General features: G+C 40.8%; 1 protein-coding gene across 1 annotated transcript in view; it reads left to right on the forward strand.

Moving 5' to 3' along the window:
- Window positions 1-18146, forward strand: part of LOC105034926 (callose synthase 3) — a 162375-nt gene that overhangs the window by 10503 nt on the left and 133726 nt on the right. The window contains 11 exon segments of the mRNA XM_010910260.4: window positions 1851-1975; window positions 2063-2156; window positions 2384-2494; window positions 2586-2702; window positions 2847-2939; window positions 3039-3066; window positions 3069-3129; window positions 3335-3461; window positions 17303-17440; window positions 17534-17610; window positions 17692-17779. Of these exon segments, the coding sequence (XP_010908562.2) occupies window positions 1851-1975; window positions 2063-2156; window positions 2384-2494; window positions 2586-2702; window positions 2847-2939; window positions 3039-3066; window positions 3069-3129; window positions 3335-3461; window positions 17303-17440; window positions 17534-17610; window positions 17692-17779 (1059 nt within the window).

Raw genomic sequence — 18146 nt, forward strand, 5'->3', positions numbered from 1 at the left:
TTTCATTGTAATGTAAAAAAAAAGATTTCCACTCGAGAAAATACTTTTGAATTATCCATATATAATACTATTTTTTTCATTTTTTATATAATTTAGATATTTTTATTTTATTTTATTAAAAAATAATTTTTGAATATAAAATATCCAGAATAAATTTTCTTTGGATCAGTATAGCACCCTATTTGGCGTGCTATGTATATTTTACTTAGGCCATGGATATGTACAAATAATCACTTATTTTTCAAATTTATTTTTAAATATGTTGCTACCAAATTTTGGTAGAAAGTAGCATGCATACCCTCAAACATGCTATTAGTTTTACAGAATTTTTTTGATCATTGTTTTATTTATAATTATTTATATTCCACAATAATAGTTTTGATCTAAAAATTCGTAGACTTAATGAAAAGTTATGATTTTGACTGGTTGTGTACATTATCCATAGATATGACATATCATTAAATCATGCCAAAATCAAGAATTTTGGCATAATCTCCCCTCATGCTGACTTTTAGCATGAAAAAAGGAAAAGAAGAGAGGGGAAGGGAGAAGCCCCTTTACCTATTCTAGGGTTGGATCTAAGCTGAAATCCACAAAACCAACCCTTTCTTCGATTCTTTTTTTTTTTTCTGGTTTCAAAAAATAGGAGGTGAGGTAGAGAATGCATGGCAGGTCTTTTATGCCTCCCTCTTAATCATTTAAGGGGGAGAGGGGGCCAAATCTCCTTGAACTGAGCCAAACTGGGCAGTTCGGTTCAATTCGGGGTTGTACAGCTCGATATGGTTCAGTCCCTGTCTTGAGCCAAAGCCACATACCGTCTTGGTTTGGGGGCGGTTTAGGCCCTGTCCCGAGCCAAAGTCACATACCATCTTGGTTTGGGGGTAGTATGGACTGCAAATCTTACATTTTAGTTTGGAAAATCTAAACAGAATGTATAAAAATATGGTTCTAATGGAATGCAAAGGAAAATTTAGGGTGACAGTGTTGGTTGAGATGACATCAGGTTATTCTTACATTTTAAGATGTATGCGTTTGGCAAATTACTCTATAAACCATGCATGTTGTGAGAATCAAAAGTCTTGCGTTAATAAAAAATATGTTGCTTTGTGGATTCATTAATAGTAAAAGAAGTATTTGCATCACCGAACCCAGAAATTTGTCAAGAAAGCCCTTCTGGTATTGTTGGTTAGAGTACAGAAGATAATGGAAATTTGGAAATTTGATGGCAAAAGATACAGAGTAAGATGATAGATAAGCATGTTACAAATCTATCTGTTCATATTGTTCTCTAGCATTGACAAATTATAGGCACTAAAGTTATACTGCTGAAGAAATGCCATTTTTTACATTAATAATAGACTTCCTAATCTATCTGGTCTTATCAATTTTGGAGAATACCTGATGTCATATGTTGGGTAATATATGTGATTATTTTTGAGTTTTGTGTTGTATGAATGGCACATTACTTGATTTGTATTGAGTCATTCACATGAATGATTTAATTTGTGTTTCAGCAAAAAAAGATGGCAGATCCACCCTGTTTGATTTATGATAATCGGAGATAAAAAAGATCTTTACTGTTTGACCATTATATCTCTCAATCTATCCAGTATTATTAATGTTGAATCACTGATGTCATTTATTGGGTAATACATATGATTCCAGTTTAATGTTTTGTATAGTCGGCATATTCTGGTTTAATCTGACTTGGTATATTTTTATTATGAAGCATAGTGTGCTTTTTTATTAAAAAAATAGAAAATTTTATGTATCAAAATATTGGAGATGTATAAGGATTTTGTATGTCTGGGTGATTATGTTTATTTGTAATCATAATGTGAGTTGTTTAGGAGAATGATCCTACACGAATGGGAAGGGTTAAAAAGAGTGATGCACGAGAAATGCAGAGCTTCTATCAGCAGTACTACAAAAAATATATCCAAGCACTCCAAAATGCTGCTGATAAAGCTGATCGGTAAGCTCTATAACATTCATAGTGGGTGACTGCTTTGCTCTGGTATATATTTTTTAGTTGCTAGTTTATTCATTTTGATTTATTCAGTGCCCGGCTTATCAAAGCATACCAAACTGCTGCTGTCTTATTTGAGGTCTTAAAAGCTGTCAATTTGACACAATCTGTTGAAGTTGATCATGAGGTAAATGCTAGTTGTGTTTCTGGCTGTTTTTCCATTCAAATAATTGGTTCTTTCTACATGCGGTTCATTAGTTGCTCAGTTTGTTTGTCTGATATCTTTTTGTTGACTTAAATACTTGCCATATTAATTATGTTTATTTTTATTTCAAAGTTTTAATCTGTTTCTTCAACACATTCGGCACTGGGGCATGGTTTAGTGGCTTTGCACTGACTTTTTCCTTAATATAGATTTTGGAAGCTCACAATAAGATTGAGGAAAAGACAAAGATCTGTGTTCCATACAATATTCTGCCACTTGATCCTGACAGTGCAAATCAGGCTATCATGCAATATACTGAGGTTTTTTCTCCAACCTTTGGGCTGAATGAAATTCCTGGTTTGTGGAAATCCTCCTGAAAGGATCCTCTGACATTTTTGTTGACTTCTGCAGATTCGAGCTGCTGTTAATTCTCTTCGCAACACAAGAGGCCTACCATGGCCTAAGGATCATAAGAGGAAGGTTGATGAAGACCTCCTTGACTGGCTACAAGCTATGTTTGGGTTTCAGGTAAATAAATTGACAAGAAATAATCACTCTTATTCATTTGCATGCTGGTTGTTTTTATACTCATTGTGGATGAAGTATGCCCTCCTTGTATCCCTCCTCATTTGGTAATGTTATGGGTACATTTTGCATTTTCTGGATGCACAGAAGGATAATGTTGCTAATCAGCGGGAACATTTGATTTTGTTACTTGCAAATGTCCATGTTCGTCAATTCCCAAAGCCTGACCAACAAGCCAAGGTTTTGTTTGTTTTTTATGTCATTTTTGCTATAAGTTTAAGTCATTGTGGTTCTTCATTTTCCCGTGGTGATGAACTTACTTGTTTATTGTGTGTAAAGTTGAATGAACGTGCATTGGATGATGTCATGAAAAACTATTCAAGAACTATAAGCAGTGGTGCAAATACTTGGGTCGCAAGAGTAGTCTCTGGTGAGGACTGGGGTTTTACTCGCCATGATATTTGCCATGTTTTTTTTTCTTTTTTTTTTTTGTTTGTCCTTTTGTCATTGTTTAGTTCTTAATACACATTCTTTCTTTAACCTTTTTTTTTTAAAATGTGCTTTACAAATTTAAAATTTTGCCATCATTTTTTCCTCATTTTTTTTATAGTTGATTTTTTTCCCTTGAAATCCAGGTTGCCCGCAATTCAGCAGGAAGTGCAACAACGCAAGCTACTATATATGGGTCTCTACCTGCTTATATGGGGGGAAGCTGCAAATTTGCGATTTATGCCTGAATGCCTTTGTTACATCTATCATCATGTATGTTGTCAAGCAATCGCTCTTTACTACTGCATTTCTGTACAGTGTCCGCATGTTCCTGATTAACACAAAATATATTTGTCAGTCTATTGATTTTAGGATCGTGATTGCTGTTATCTATCTTCTATCTTGAATAATTTTAATATGCCTGGTGGAGCCAATTGCTTCTGTACGTCAGTTGTGACACTCATTTGCTTTTCTTATATTAGCATAAAATTTAAGAATCACAAAAATCTAATGTAGCCACAGTTATGCACAGGATCTTCATGAAGTAACAGATCAGATGGACTCTTTATTATACTTCCATATGTTTGACTGTGAAAAATATCTGTTTTAACGGGTCTTGTACGGTATAAGGTGTAGCAGATTCATTTTATACCAATATAAAATGATATTGCATTATATTTGTTCACAACTCAGTTCATAGTCCATGAAGTCATGCACAGATTCAAAGGTTTTTGGCTGAATAAAATCCAGAAAGGAGGGATAAATTTTCTTTTGTTATTTTCCCCTCATTGATTGTCTTATCTTTCTAAAAGAGCCACACATGCTTATATCAATGCATTTAGGCTTTCTGTTTTCTAAATAAAGAACAGAATGAATTTGTCCTGTGTTATTTTTTCTTCACTAGGTTTTCTAATAATTATTTCTTTCTAATTTGGAGGTGCAACTTGCATATTTTTATTCTCTTTGAGTTCGATTCTGAGCCTTTTGGCCTATCCTTGAAATGAGTTTTGAAAAATCAACTCTTGTTGTTTCTTGTTGGATGTGCTATTAGGATCGAGACTCCTACTCGTAGAGTTACTAGCATCAAATAAATTCAGATTTAACCTGTCCCATATTGTGGCCTATACATGAGCTGGCAAATTTAGAAGATGATATTAGGTTTGAAATGAAATTTCAAACATTTGGTACTCTTTTCAGTGAAGACTCCATTGGCTAGAAAGTTATGTTATCATTTCTTCTCAAAGGAATCCTTCAAAAAATCACAAGCAAGGTCCATGGAATCGGATTTGGGACCCATGTCAGTCGACTGGCGGTACGGGTCTATACCAAATCAGGCTAGCACAAACCGACACATAAATAAAGAAAGGAACCAAGGAGGAGAAAAGAGAGAAAGAGGGAAGGGGGAGGGAGGGGGAGGGAGAAGGGTGGGAGAGAGAGGGTATCGGAGGAGACACTGGCAGTGTCCACAGACAGGCTGTGGGTTTGCTCGGAGGGCCGCCAAGGCCTCCGCTTTTTCTACCAAATCTTGATAGAGAGAGATGTGAGCTTAGGTGCGGTGTTTCCAAGTCCTGGGAACTGATGAGGAAAGGACAAGGTGTGAAGGAAGCATCAGGAGCATCAGCTAGCAATCGAGTTGGCTCGAGCTCTGAGAGAGCTGGCTCGGATCACAGATAGAGAGTTGTATTTCTGGCACCAGTGGATGACACAGCTGTCGAGCTGACTCGACTATAGGTCGAGTTGCCTCGGATCCAGGTTGAGCCGGCTCGAATCCTGAGAGAGCCAGTTCTGACAGGAGAACAGAAAGCAGCGTTTTCTGGCACACTGCGGGAAGACGTGCTAGAGCTGGCTCGGATCCTGACAGAGCCGGCTCGACGGCACGGATAGAAGACTTTTGGGATTCTGTTTTGGTCTAGAATTGGGTTCAATTCTAGAGACTTAAGATCTTGGTTTTGGAGGTCTTAAGGAGCTAATCCAAGGATTAGACTAGGGGTTTAGTTTAATGGGTGTCAAGGCAAGACATGGGTGTACATGGATTTGAAAATTGTACTAATTGGTTTAGCTGGGGGAGTTTTTAGTTTAGGTCAAATTGACCATGTATATATATATTTTTGCATATGGTTTTGATTGAATGGAATCAGAATAGAAGCCTTTTCTCCCTAATTGCTCTCTCTCTCCCTCTTTCATTTTCTCCTCTCCTCTTCCTCGTGTCTAGGGTTCTTCTAGGCCTGACCTGATCCGTCATCAAGATTTTCCTCCCATTCTTGCTGCTGCTTTCGCGATCTATGATCAGCAAGAGAAGATTTGATCCTATCAACAATTGGTATCAGAGCTCAGGAGCTAGATCTGATGGAGGAAAGTCTTGGACGCTTGATTTGGATAAGGATCTGCCTTGATCTTGAGTAATCTGTCTTGTTTTACCCAGAATTCCATAGATTTGTGAGTATTCCTTGTGTTAGAATTGAAATCTATGTGGAATGGCGTCGAGTAGCCTTAAGGCAGATTTTGGGAAGTTTGATGGCAAGAAAAATTTCACCCTTTGGCAGCAAAAGATAAAGGATCTGTTAGTTCAGAATAGAATTTATAAGGTCTTTAGGGATAGGCCTGAAAAGATTTCTATTGAAGATTGGGAGGAATGGAGGAAATAGCTTTTAGCACAATTAGAATATGCCTTGCTAATGAGGTTTTGCCTGAGATTAGCGTAGAGACCATACTGAAAAGGCTCTGGAAGAAGCTTGAGAATACATACATGGGCAAGAACATGACAAACAAGTTGTGGTTGAAGAAGCAACTGTATAGTTTGAGGATGCCGAAGGAGATTTGATTGACCACATCCAAAAATTCAATCAAGTTTGCTCGGATGTCATGAGCTTGATGTGAAGATAGATGAGGAGGATAGAGCTCTCCTGTTGTTGTGTTCGTTGCCAATTTCTTATGATGGTCTCATCACTACTTTGGTGTATGGGAAAGAGATCTGAATTTTGAGGAAGTGGTTGGAGTTCTCAGATCAAATGAGCAGCAAGAGAAGCTATGTAAAGATAGCCCTAACTCAGAGATACTTGCTATGAATGAGAGGCAAGGGAGACCTAAGGAGAGGATTCGAGATAAGTCTAAGGGCAGATCGAAGCCTCGAGAAAATTTGAAGGCTGTAAAATACTACAAATGTATCAGCCTGGTCATCTAAGAAGGAATTGCCCACTTCTGAAGAATGAGAAGGGGAAGGGTAAGGTTGGATCGATCAGTGGGAGTGGTGCTCTATCATCCGAAGACAGTGAAAATGATGTACTGGTAGTATCAGATGGGGCAGTAGAGTTTGATAGCCATTAGACATTTGATTCAGCATGTTTCCACCACTACACTGCACATCGTGATTGGTTTGCCTCCTATGAGAAATCAGATGGTGGTAGTGTGAGTCTTGGAGATGATCACCCATGTAGAGTGGCTGGTGTTGGTGCTATCAGGGTGAGGATGTATGATGGAGTCATACGGATACTTACCAATGTGAAGCATGTGTCGGAACTGAAGAAGAATTTGATATCCCTGGGTTATTTGGAGAAGCAGGGATATGCTTTCAGTTGTCAGTTAGGGAGTGGGTGTTTGAAGATCTCCAAAGGTGCTTTGGTGGTGATGAAAGGGAGAAGAGTGAGCAATAACCTGTATAGGATGGAAGGCTCAGTGGTTACCCATAGTGTGAAGGCTTCTGTAGCAGCATATGAGGAGCAACTCGTCTATCAGCTGTGGCACTATTGTATGGGTCACATGAGTGACTAGGGGCTCACGAAATTGAGTAGGAGAGGCACTCAAAGAGGGTGATGACCTTTGTGAGCCTTGTATCTATGGTAAATAGTACAGAGTAAAGTTTGCTAGTAGTTCTAAGTGGAGTGAAGCTATTTTGGAGCTTGTTCACTCGGACGTATGGGGACCGGCACCTGTTGTAGCTCGGGGTGGAGCTAGATACTTTGTTACCTTTATAGATGACTTGTCCAGGAGAGTTTGGGTGTATCTGATCCGAAAAAAATCAGAGATGTTTGCCCGATTTAAAGTCTGGAGAGCTGAGGTGGAGGAGACAGGGTAGCCAGCGAAGTGTCTAAGGTCTGATAATGGAGGAGAGTACACAAGCTTGGAGTTCAGGAGGTACTGTGAGAAAAATGGCATCAAGCGTCATTACACAGTGAGGATGACCCCTCAACAGAACGGTGTCACGGAGAGGATGAACCAAACACCGATTGAGAAGGTCAGAAGCTTGAGGATGCAAGCATCACTATCTAAATCTTTTTGGGGTGATGTTCTAACATTTACTTGTTTTCTTGTTAACAGGTCTCCCCATAGATCACTCAATGGAAGATTTTTAGAGGCAATCTGGAGTGGGAAAAAGGTGGAGCTTGGCCATCTGAAGGTGTTCGGTTGTCCGGCTTATGCTTTGGTGGAGGAAGTCGAACGGAGTAAGTTGGATCTAAAGTCACAGAAGATCTTCATCGGATGTCCTGCAGGTGTGAAGGGTTATTTGCTTTGGGATCCAATTTTCAGAAGTGTGTCATCAGCAGGAATGTGATCTTTGATGAAAAGAGCATCTTGAAAAGGCTGAAAAGTGCGGATAGTAGGAAAGACAGCTCAAGACAACAGTGAATAGCACTTGCAGTCAGGTGATTTGCCTTCAACTTCAGGCTCGAAACATATTCAGTTTGAGATGGAGTTGGGAAGGCATGGTCATACACCTATGGAGGATCAGCGAGGTGAGGATGTTGTTCAGGAGGAAGTGCAGAGGCAGCCACAGGCAGCAGACTTGCAGGATACAGCAAGGGGGTGGCATTGCACAAGCCGAAACGCACTGTTCATAAATCGATCAGGTATGGCATTGATGAGACGATTTTCTATGCTCTCATCACTGCTAATGGTGATCCAGAGATCTTTGAGGAGGCCATAGGGAGTTTGGATCGGGAGTCATGGATGTAGGCTATGATAGAGGAGATGGAGTCTCTCAAGAAGAGCCGGACATGGCAGTTGGTGGATTTATCAGAGGATGCTGGATCTATTGGCTCCAAATGATTTTATACCAGAAAGGAGGCACCTTCAGAGTAAGGTGGAGTGAGGTACAAGGCTAGGCTAGTCGCCAAAGGGTATTCACAGACAGGAGTTAATTATACAGAGGTATTCTCTCCGGTCATCAGGCATACATCTATCAGGGTGCTGTTGAGCATTGTAGCAGCACAAAATCTGGAATTGGAGCAGATGGATGTGAAGACGGCATTCCTTCATGGTCATTTGAGGAGAGCATTTATGTGGAGCAGTCAAAGGGGTTTAGAAAATCTGGATCAGATGGAATGGTTTGTTTGTTGAAGAAATCGTTGTACGGATTGAAGCAGTTTCCTAGACAGTGGTACAAGTGATTTGACACTTATGTGAGGAGCATTGGCCTTTCCAGGTGTGATTATGACCATGTGTGTATGTTAGATCTCTGGATGATCGATCTAGGATATATTTACTTTTGCATGTAGATGATATGTTGATTGTATGCAAGAGTAAAAAAGTTGTGTAGGAGTTGAAAGAAGCTTTGTCTCGGAAGTTTGAGATGAAGGGCTTGGGGCCTGCACGGAAGATCCTAGGTATGGAGATCCGCAGAGATAGATCCAAGGGGATGTTGCACTTATCTCAGGGAGGCTGTATAAGGAAGGTCTTGGAGAGATATGGGATGAAGGATGCGCAACCGACAGAGCTGTCATTTGTCGGATACTTCAGACTCTCGAAGATTATATCGCCAAAGACTGAGATGGAGGCTCAGGAGATGGAGAGAGTATTGTGTGCCTCTGGTGTGGAAAGCGTTATGTACTCTACGGTGTGTTGTAGGTCGGATATAGCCCATACAGTGAGTCAGGTGAGCAGATTTATGGCGCAGCCTGACAGAGAGCACTGAAAGATATTTTCAGATATTTGGCTGGTATAGTTGGAGTTGGTATTTGCTCTGATTAGTAAGGAGATGTTGATGGATACTTCAACATGTCCAAGGAGGCTCAAGGGGTTACAGAGAGGTTTGTAGATGCAGATTTTGATGGAGATGTGAACATTCGGCGCTCAACGATAGGTTTTGTGTTCAGCCTGTATGGAGGTCCAATCTTGTAGAGATCTTGCTTCCAACCCTAACGGTCTTGTCTAATACAAAAGCGGAGTACATTAGCATCACAGAGACAGCGAAGGAAGCCCTATAGTTGAAGGGCTTGGCTTTGGAGATGGACTTCTCACAAAAGGCTGTCAGAGTGCATTCTGACAGCCAAAGTGCTTTGTTGCTTGTACAGAACTCCGTTTATCATGCAAGGACGAAGACATTGACATCAGGTACCATCGGATCAGAGAGTTTGTAGAAGATGGTGAAGTGAAGCTGGTGAAGGTTCACACCAAGGAGAATCCAACTGATGTACTCGCGAAGGTACTTCCACGGAACAGCTTTCGTTATTATATGGCATTGATGGGACTGGTGATGGGACTGACTTCACAAGGACTTGAAAGCACCAAGGTGGAGATTGTGAGCTTAGGTGTGGTGCTTCCAAGCCTTGGGAACTGATGAGGAAAGGTGTGAAGGAAGCATCAGGAGCATCAGCCAGCAGTCGAGTCGGCTCGAGCTCTGAGAGAGCCGGCTCAGACAGCGGACAGAGTTGTGTTTCTGGCACCCGTGGATGACACAACTATCGAGCGAGCTCGACTATAGGTCGAGCTGGCTCGGATCCAAGTCGAGCCAGCTCAAACCCTGAGAGAGCCGGCTTTGATAGGAGAACAGAAAGCAGCATTTCCTAGCACGTTGCGGGAAGGCGTGCCAGAGCCGGCTCGATCGCACGGACAGAAGACTTTTGGGATTCTATTTTGGTCTAGAATTAGGTTCAATTTTAGGGACTTAAGACCTTGGTTTTGGAGGTCTTAAGGAATTAATCTAAGGATTAGATTAGGGTTTTAGTCTAATGGGTGTGCAAGGCAAGATATGAGTGTACGTGGGTTTGGGAATTGTACCAAATTGGGTTACTTGGGGGAGTTTTTGGTTTGGGTCAAATTGATCATGTATATATACATTTTTGTATATGGTTTTGATTGAATGGAATTAGAATAGAAGCCTTTTCTCCTTAATTGCTCTCTCTCTCCCTCTTTCATGTTTCTCCTCTCCTCTTCCTCATGCCAGGGTTCTTCTAGGTCTGATCTGATCCGCCATCAAGATTTTCTTCCCATCCTTGCTGCTGCTTTCGCGATCTACAATCAGCAAGGGAAGATCCATCCTGTCAGCAAGAGAGAGGGGGGAGGGAAAGGAAAAGAGTGAGCAGAAACCGATGGAGAGGCCGTCGGAGGGCCTTCAGCTGGCCATTGTGGCCTCCGGACTGCAAAATTGCAGTCTACTGCTCCGCGAGTGTGAAATAGGGATGATTGTCTCTGTTTCATGGGATTTTTTTAAAAATTTCGATCACTATGAAGCCAATAAATCCATTGGCGGCTTTACTATTATCATCATTTAAAAAAAAATGTGATGAACAAGAGTGGTCGCCCCTGTTCTACAGTTGTGGCTTTGCCATGCATTTTTTACCGTCTGGTGGCTACAGCGGCTACCCGGTGCCCTCCAGCAGTCTTCCACCGGCTGCGCCTTCCATTGGTGTCCTCTTTTCCCTACTCTCTCTATCTCTCTCGATTAAATGCCTTATTGGGCAACATGGAGCCGTGGAGGCCTCTGCGGCCCTTTGATGGCCTTAGTGGGTCACCATCGGCCCTCTGTGGTGCATTCTTTCTTTCTCTCTTCCTCGTCCGATGTTTCGATTTAGCTAGCCGAGCCATCTCGATTTGTGGCGGTACGGCTCGGAATGCCCTAAGCCGCTCGGTTCAAGATGGTTTGGCAAACTGATCCCAAGTAATGGTTCCTAGGTGTTTTGGCAAAAAGGATTTAGTGCCACTTGCATGGGGCATGTCAACATGGGCTGCATGGTGTGTGCTATGACATACTATGCTGTGATAACACATGCCATGCCATGCCGAAAACCAAAAGTACATAAAGGAAAGGGCTTAAAAGCCTTTTTTAGTTACAAAGTAAGAAAAAGGGACCTAAATGTCATGCCAATCTAGTGCCTGGTGTTCTTACTGTTCTAGTGAGACTAGCTTCATTTGGCACTTAAGACCATGCTTAGTGGTGATGTACGCCAAAAAGATGCTTGCCTCAATATTCATGCTAGGGGCAAAGGAGCAGAACAAAGGCATCATGGGCAACATTAAGGAGCCTAAATTGAGGGATTAAACATGAACATGTGGTGGTACTTGACGCAGGTGCTCAAAGAGCTCAAGATTTTGCAATTGTTAAGATGTGTTGTGCATACAAACAATTGTGAAGATTCAGCCAAAATAGGTTAGGCAGAATTTCAGGATGGGACTGCTTCCAACCAATTCAATATGGAGTAAGCTTTCCAACAGAACTTGAATTAATATCAATCAGAGGTCAGGTGAGAGTTACCGAAGATGCATCTGTGCGGTTTGAGTTTGTTATCCGATGGCGAAAAGCCCACCATCAGGTGGTTCTAGATGGAAAAAACTTGCCACGAATAAGTTATCAGGGTCTTGGTCAATTTGAGAGTCATTGGATAATAGTTCACTGTACAGCCTCAAAGGGCCTGGTTTGGAGCATGTTGAGCCATACCGGGGGTGGACCGATATGGTTCCACCCCATAGTTTGAGACATCGATGAAGGAGAAGGAAAGGGAGAAGGAAAGAGGAAAAGAAAGAGGGAGTGAGTGAGGGGGAGGGAGAGGGATAGGGAGGAAGGGAGGGAGGCTGAGAGGGCGCGAGGGAGAGGCTTTTGAGCCCCCTCCTTTGGCATGGCGTATTTCGAAATAGGGGCTCCATCTCCTTTATTCTTTTTTCAAATTTTTTAAAGTGAAGGTGATAGTTCCTATTTTGTAGCTGACTTTATTTGTTTGTTTTCCAGTAAAGGGGATGGAGCTCCTGTTTCATTTTGGAAAAGGGGCTCTGCCCTATTATGTAGCATCAGAGGAGAGGGGGCTTGAAAGGTCAAGCCCTCTCCCTTTCTTGGCCTTTCACTCCCCCTCCTTTCCTCCTCCTCGCCCTCTCCTTCCTCCCCCTCTCTCTTTTCTTCTCTTTCGTTACACTGCGGTCAGAGAGGGGGGTCGAAAGTCCTCTTCCTTTCCCTCTCTCTCTCTCTCCCTCCCTCCCTCCCTCTTTTTTCCTCTTTTTCCTTCTCCTTCTTCCCTTCCCTCTTCCATTCCTCTTTGTCAGCATGCCAAGAGTTGGCATAACATAGAGCTGTACCGTGCCATACGGTCGGGCAACTAGTATAGTCCTTGGTATTGGCTTTGCTGATCTTGCATTGTATGATAGTTAGGATTAGGGTCAGAAGTGATCAATCTAGCAGATGATAGTTAGGATTAGGGTCAGAAGTGATAAATCTAGCATAAGTAATATACTGAAAATAAGCTTGCAAAGTACGTCAATTCAAAATCCATTCAGAATATACAGTATCATCCAAACAATAAGCATGCAGATCCAATCTTTGCAAAATTTAAATTTCGTTTGTAAGTCAGTTTCTTTCAAAACATTATATTCATTTCAACAACCATGAACTATGACCACATTTATTTCTTGTGGCTATGCCAGAATATGAGCTTAGTCAAAGTGCCATTGCATAATCCCTAATGGCAAGGTATCAAAGTGCCAACATACATCCTTCACTGGCAGGGTATTGAAATACTAGTGCATAACCCCCACTAGTAGAATATCAATGTACCAACGCATAACTCTTACTTGTAGGTATTAAAATACTAATGTATAACCCCCGCCGGCAGGGTATCGAAATGCCAATGTATAACCCTCACCAGTAGGGTATCAAAATACCAGTGCATTACCCCTATTGACAGGATATCAAAATACTAGCACATAGCCCTATAGACAGGGTATCGAAATGCCGACATGTAACCCCCAATGGCAGGGTATTGAAATATAGTTTGGTTACGAGTTAAAATCTATTTCAAATCAAAATCGTTTTCTCTAAGACATTTCATATTCCAAATTGAAAAGTTCATAAACCATGTGACATCAAAATCTTTCGGTATAATCTATATCAAATTCAATGCATTCAATCATAAATTATTTAACATTTCGGAAAAAGACATACCCAGCAACTAAAAGTATGATGCATCAATTTCATAACTTATGATAGAAAATATTTTAATAATTTATTGATAAATCTAGAAAAAGTGAAGTATTATTTACCTTGCAAATAAAATCAATCGATAGGTCCAATTAATTTCGAAAATCCTTCTTATAGCTTAATATTAAAAATTATATTTTTATCGAATTTCCTCTGTGATTATTTAACAATAAAAATCCTTAATTCCAACACCCTCATAGGGCAGGCCAAGGGTGGCGTTTGACATCCCGATCAATTCGATCTAGGGCATCCAACAGATCAACTACAAATGAAAAGTCATGCTAGGATGTAATTGATGGTGAAATCTAGTGGTGCTCGGCCTAGCCAAGGTGGGACCGATGTGTCGTTTGATGACCATGGTTAGGACCCCTTCATCAGGTTCAATCAAGGTTATTGGAAGTTTTTTTTTTAAGATTCAGAAAATCCTAGTAGAGAGAGAAATCATGTATAGAGAGAGAATCTAGAGAGAGAAAGTGGGGAAGAGAGGAAGAAGTGGCGGAGGGAGAAACTCTCCCTTTTTCTCTCTTTTCTTTTCCTTTTTTTTCTTTTTTCTCTCTTCTTTTCTTTTCTTTTCTTCTCTTTCTTCTTCCTCTTTTTTTGGCGAAATGGGGACTCTTGTTCTCCATTTTCTTGGAATAACGGACTTCATGGCCGATAGTGGCTGGGCCACAGCGGTGTGGCCGAGTGTTCCCCACTGGAGGTCGATGGTGATGATGGCCCGAAAAAAAGGAGAAGATTGGAAAATCGAAGTAAAACAGGAGTCCTTGTTCCATCTAAAATCTGGCGGTGGCCAGTTGGAAACCATGATCCAACAGCTAAGGAAGGCTTGGAGGAGGATTAGAAGGGTTTTTATCTTTTTTCCTGGTGGTGCTTAGGCTGCGATCCAGTGGCATGGTGATAGGCTTTTGGGAAGAAGAAGAAGAGGAGAGAAGGCAATCGCCAGCAACCTCCATTGAGCTTGGATTGGGATGGAAGGGAGTCCTTAAATAGAGTGCGGGGGAGGCCGAATCCCTCTCGGAGTCGGTTTCCCTTCGATGAAATCGGGAGGAATCAAGAGTTTCTTTCGATCTCCTTTTTTTTTTTTTCATTTTTTTCATGCTTTAAAATTCATGCAGCCTTTTTGGGCCCTTTTCCCTGGTGGCTGGGCCGGTCAAGTGGACCAAGCCCAGTTCGATATTGGGCTCATTTAGGCTGGGATATTACATTGACCCAAGTCAAATACTAAGCCAATGCAGAATGGTTTTGGAATATCACTAATTGTCAAGCATAATGAACAAGCATAACATAGATAGTTTCAGTTGCTTTGGGCTGGAACACATTGAAACTACCAAAACTGTCAGGTTTTGACAGAAACTGAATTTGGGAGTCAGTTTTGGTTGCTTCCCATCAAAATGAAACATTTTAAACAAGATGAGTTTTTTTTAATTTTTTAAACCATAATGTTGAACCTCGACTCTAAAGTTGGTAGAGCAGATTATGTATATAGATCATCTCTGGATCATTTAAGATTTCAGTCTGAATGGCATGCATGGATATCAAAAAAGAGTGTTGTGAGTTACATATTGTTGCATAAAACTTACAGTGCAGAGACATCATCATATATGTTGGTCTATGGCATAGGACAACTGGGAATGTCTGCTGTCGCACTGGTGGAGCTATCGAACTTTAACACTAGGGTTTGGGTCAGTAGATCGTCTTTCTGTCCTATTACAGGAATGGGAAAGAACAAATTTTTTTTTTTTTGAGGGTATGATTTTTCTATTTTAGGCTTTAATCAGAGGCATGGATCCAGAGTAAAGGGATATATGGCTGATCGGATGATCAGTGTGATCGATTACTGACTTGTAACCGAAAATTAATTCACAGCAAATTGTTTTCAGCAGAAAGTCACTTTGAAATTTTAGAAAGCAGTAGGTTCAATCTCAAGCTAGATTTATTCTAGAGTATTTGTAGGGCTTAAATATGTCCTAGAATTGTAATTCTATTAAAAATAGTATTTTTGTATTCAGATTAAACACAAAAAATTAGTAGAGAGCAACAATTAAAGAAGAAAGCGAAGAATCCTTAGAGGAGAGGCCAGCAATGATGCTTTAAAAGTGAGATGAACAGCACAAAAGTCTAGATTATTGGCGAGGAGCAGAGAAGAAAGAGAGTAAAACAAAGGGGAGATGAATTACAACCAAACCTTGATGAACCTGTTTTCTTAACCCAGGTAAAATGCAGCTCCAATAGCAGGCTCTTTCAGCCTGCCAATCCTTTAAGTATAATGGCTAACTAGTCACTCCTTTCTTCCTAATTTGAGTCTCTCAAGGACTCATGATAATTATATGGGGTACCTGGAATACTCTTATGTTGATTTGCAAAGTCCCCCTAAGAAAGTGGTATTCGATTCATTTCTATGACAGTTGCTTAAAAGATATATTATCTGCTAAGCTGGCTCAATTAGCCACTTAGGAGATTTATAATAGCATGGTGAGAAAGTTTTGGGAGTGTGAATCAAAGAATGCAGAACCATCCCGAACTGCCTGATTTGGGGCGTTTGGAGCCATATAGGTGGTGGATTGGGATGGTTCTGGCATTCAAAAGTGATGGAGGGGGAGAGAGAGAAGGAAAGAAAGGAAGAGATAAGGGGGGGCAAGGAGGGAGGGGGAGGGTCATTGGAAGGTGCCAAAGGGAATGGAGGGTCAGAGGAGGGGCTCCACCCTCCGAGTCTGGGTGATGGAAATAGGGGCTTGATGGTCCCCTATTTCCATCACCCGGAGAGTGGATGCCGACTTCATTCAAAATTGTAAAAACTTAGGGGCTTGATGGATCCTTATTTCCATCAGCCCTCCGCACCCTCCGGCCACCTTGGTGGCCTCCATGGTCTTTCAATGGTCCTCTAGCTGCCATCCCTCTACCTCTCTCTTGCTTTTCCTCTCTCCCATTCTCCCTCTCCCCCATCCTTGTGTTGATACTGGCCCGAAATGGAACAGCATGGGAGCATACTGAACTGTACCACCTGCCGACCAGTCCGGCCCCCCTGTACTGGCATAGCGATCCTTGGTGTGAATCCTTTACAACTTTAGTTATAGGAAATTTATATAGTTGGGGTATGCACCAAAGTTGTTTTGTTTCTCGCCTTTATTCCTTTTTTTGTTGATCAGAACCAGCCATATACCCAAGTTGCAGGAATTTCCTACATCATGGGTTGCAGAGGATCCATTGAAAGGGTTGATCAACTATAAAAATAAAAAAAGGACTCTTAAAGACATTGGAAATACCTAAAATATGAATCGCTGGTTTGGAACATAAAAATGACAAATTATATTTTAATCATGGTTTTCTAAGGTGTTTTTGTCTGTCATCCTCTCCACAGAAGCCACTATAGCAGGAACACAGCCCACCCACAGCCCCAAAGTTCCTTTAGATCTCCTGATTGGAAAATCAAAGCCTTAAATTTCTCTTGATGTTGATTAAATTCTAGAACTTGTTACATCATTTTTGTTTAGCAGACAGTCCTCAATGGTTACTGCATCGGTTGAAACAGGGAAGATATTTAGATCTTAAGGGCCTGTTTGGATGCCCTGAGAAACTTTCCACCAAGTATTACCATTTATGGTGGCAGCCAGGAAGAGGTTAGCAGGAGAGAGTATCAGTAGGGAAGTTTTTCGACTGAAACCTAGATCCCAGCTTCAACCAATATGATGGTCACCTTTTAACTCGGGTTGATTGTCCTAGAAAACTAGATTTAGTTGCCTGTGTAAGCTCCTATTTGGCTATTACCTTGCTGGGAAGATCTTCTGGCATCCAAACAACCTCAAGGGGTTTCTGGATAGTGGATTCAATTGATATAATATTTATTTCTATACTAGACTGCAAGGTAAACTTTTCTGCTTCCTCTGTTAATAGTTCTCAATTTCTTTTCTATGAATAGTTTTGTTTGTTTATTTTCTAGATGGCATTTGAATTGTATGGAATGCTAGCTGGGAATGTGAGCCCAATGACTGGTGAGAACATAAAGCCGGCATATGGGGGTGATGAGGAAGCCTTTTTAAGAAAAGTTGTCACTCCAATATACAAGACAATAAAAGAGGTGTTGGAACTGCTGATCATCAATTAAGATTTTTTCTGTTGAATTTGGTGATTATTTATTTGTGTGGATTTTGATGTAACTATCAGAATGCAGGAAGCTGAAAGGAGCAAGTTGGAAAAATCCAAGCATTCTCAATGGAGAAATTATGATGACTTAAATGAATATTTCTGGTACAACTAAAACAAAAATCTGCAAAATGTGCTCCCTATATTTTCATAATCTTACGAGACCTGTTTTCGTAAAAAATGCAGGTCAGTCGACTGTTTTCACTTGGGTTGGCCGATGCAAGCGGATGCTAATTTCTTTCAGCCTAGAAATCCAACTAATGGGAAAAATGGAGTAAGCTACTTTATTGATTCACTATTTTTCTATCCAATGCGTGCCTCCCCTCAAAGTTGTGTCATTGGTTTCCTATAATTATGCATTATATCCTTGCCATTGCAATTAGCTATTACCATAAATGTAACCATCTAGGTTCAACCCTTTTGATCCCTCATATGCAAAGCATTGTATTTAGGGTAGCCTTTCTTCCATACTTGCCACCTCTAATTCCATTATAGATTATTTGTGATTCCTACCATCTACCTTTGTAAAGGCAGTAAACACTTAAGTATCATTGTCTTAGACATCTGATTAGAAGTACCTTGCCATTTGGAACTCTATTTGCTTTTTCTCTAACCTAATTTTATGTCCTTGTTTACAATGT

Source organism: Elaeis guineensis, chromosome 4 (genome assembly GCF_000442705.2).
Source record: "Elaeis guineensis isolate ETL-2024a chromosome 4, EG11, whole genome shotgun sequence".
NCBI lineage: Eukaryota > Viridiplantae > Streptophyta > Magnoliopsida > Arecales > Arecaceae > Elaeis > Elaeis guineensis.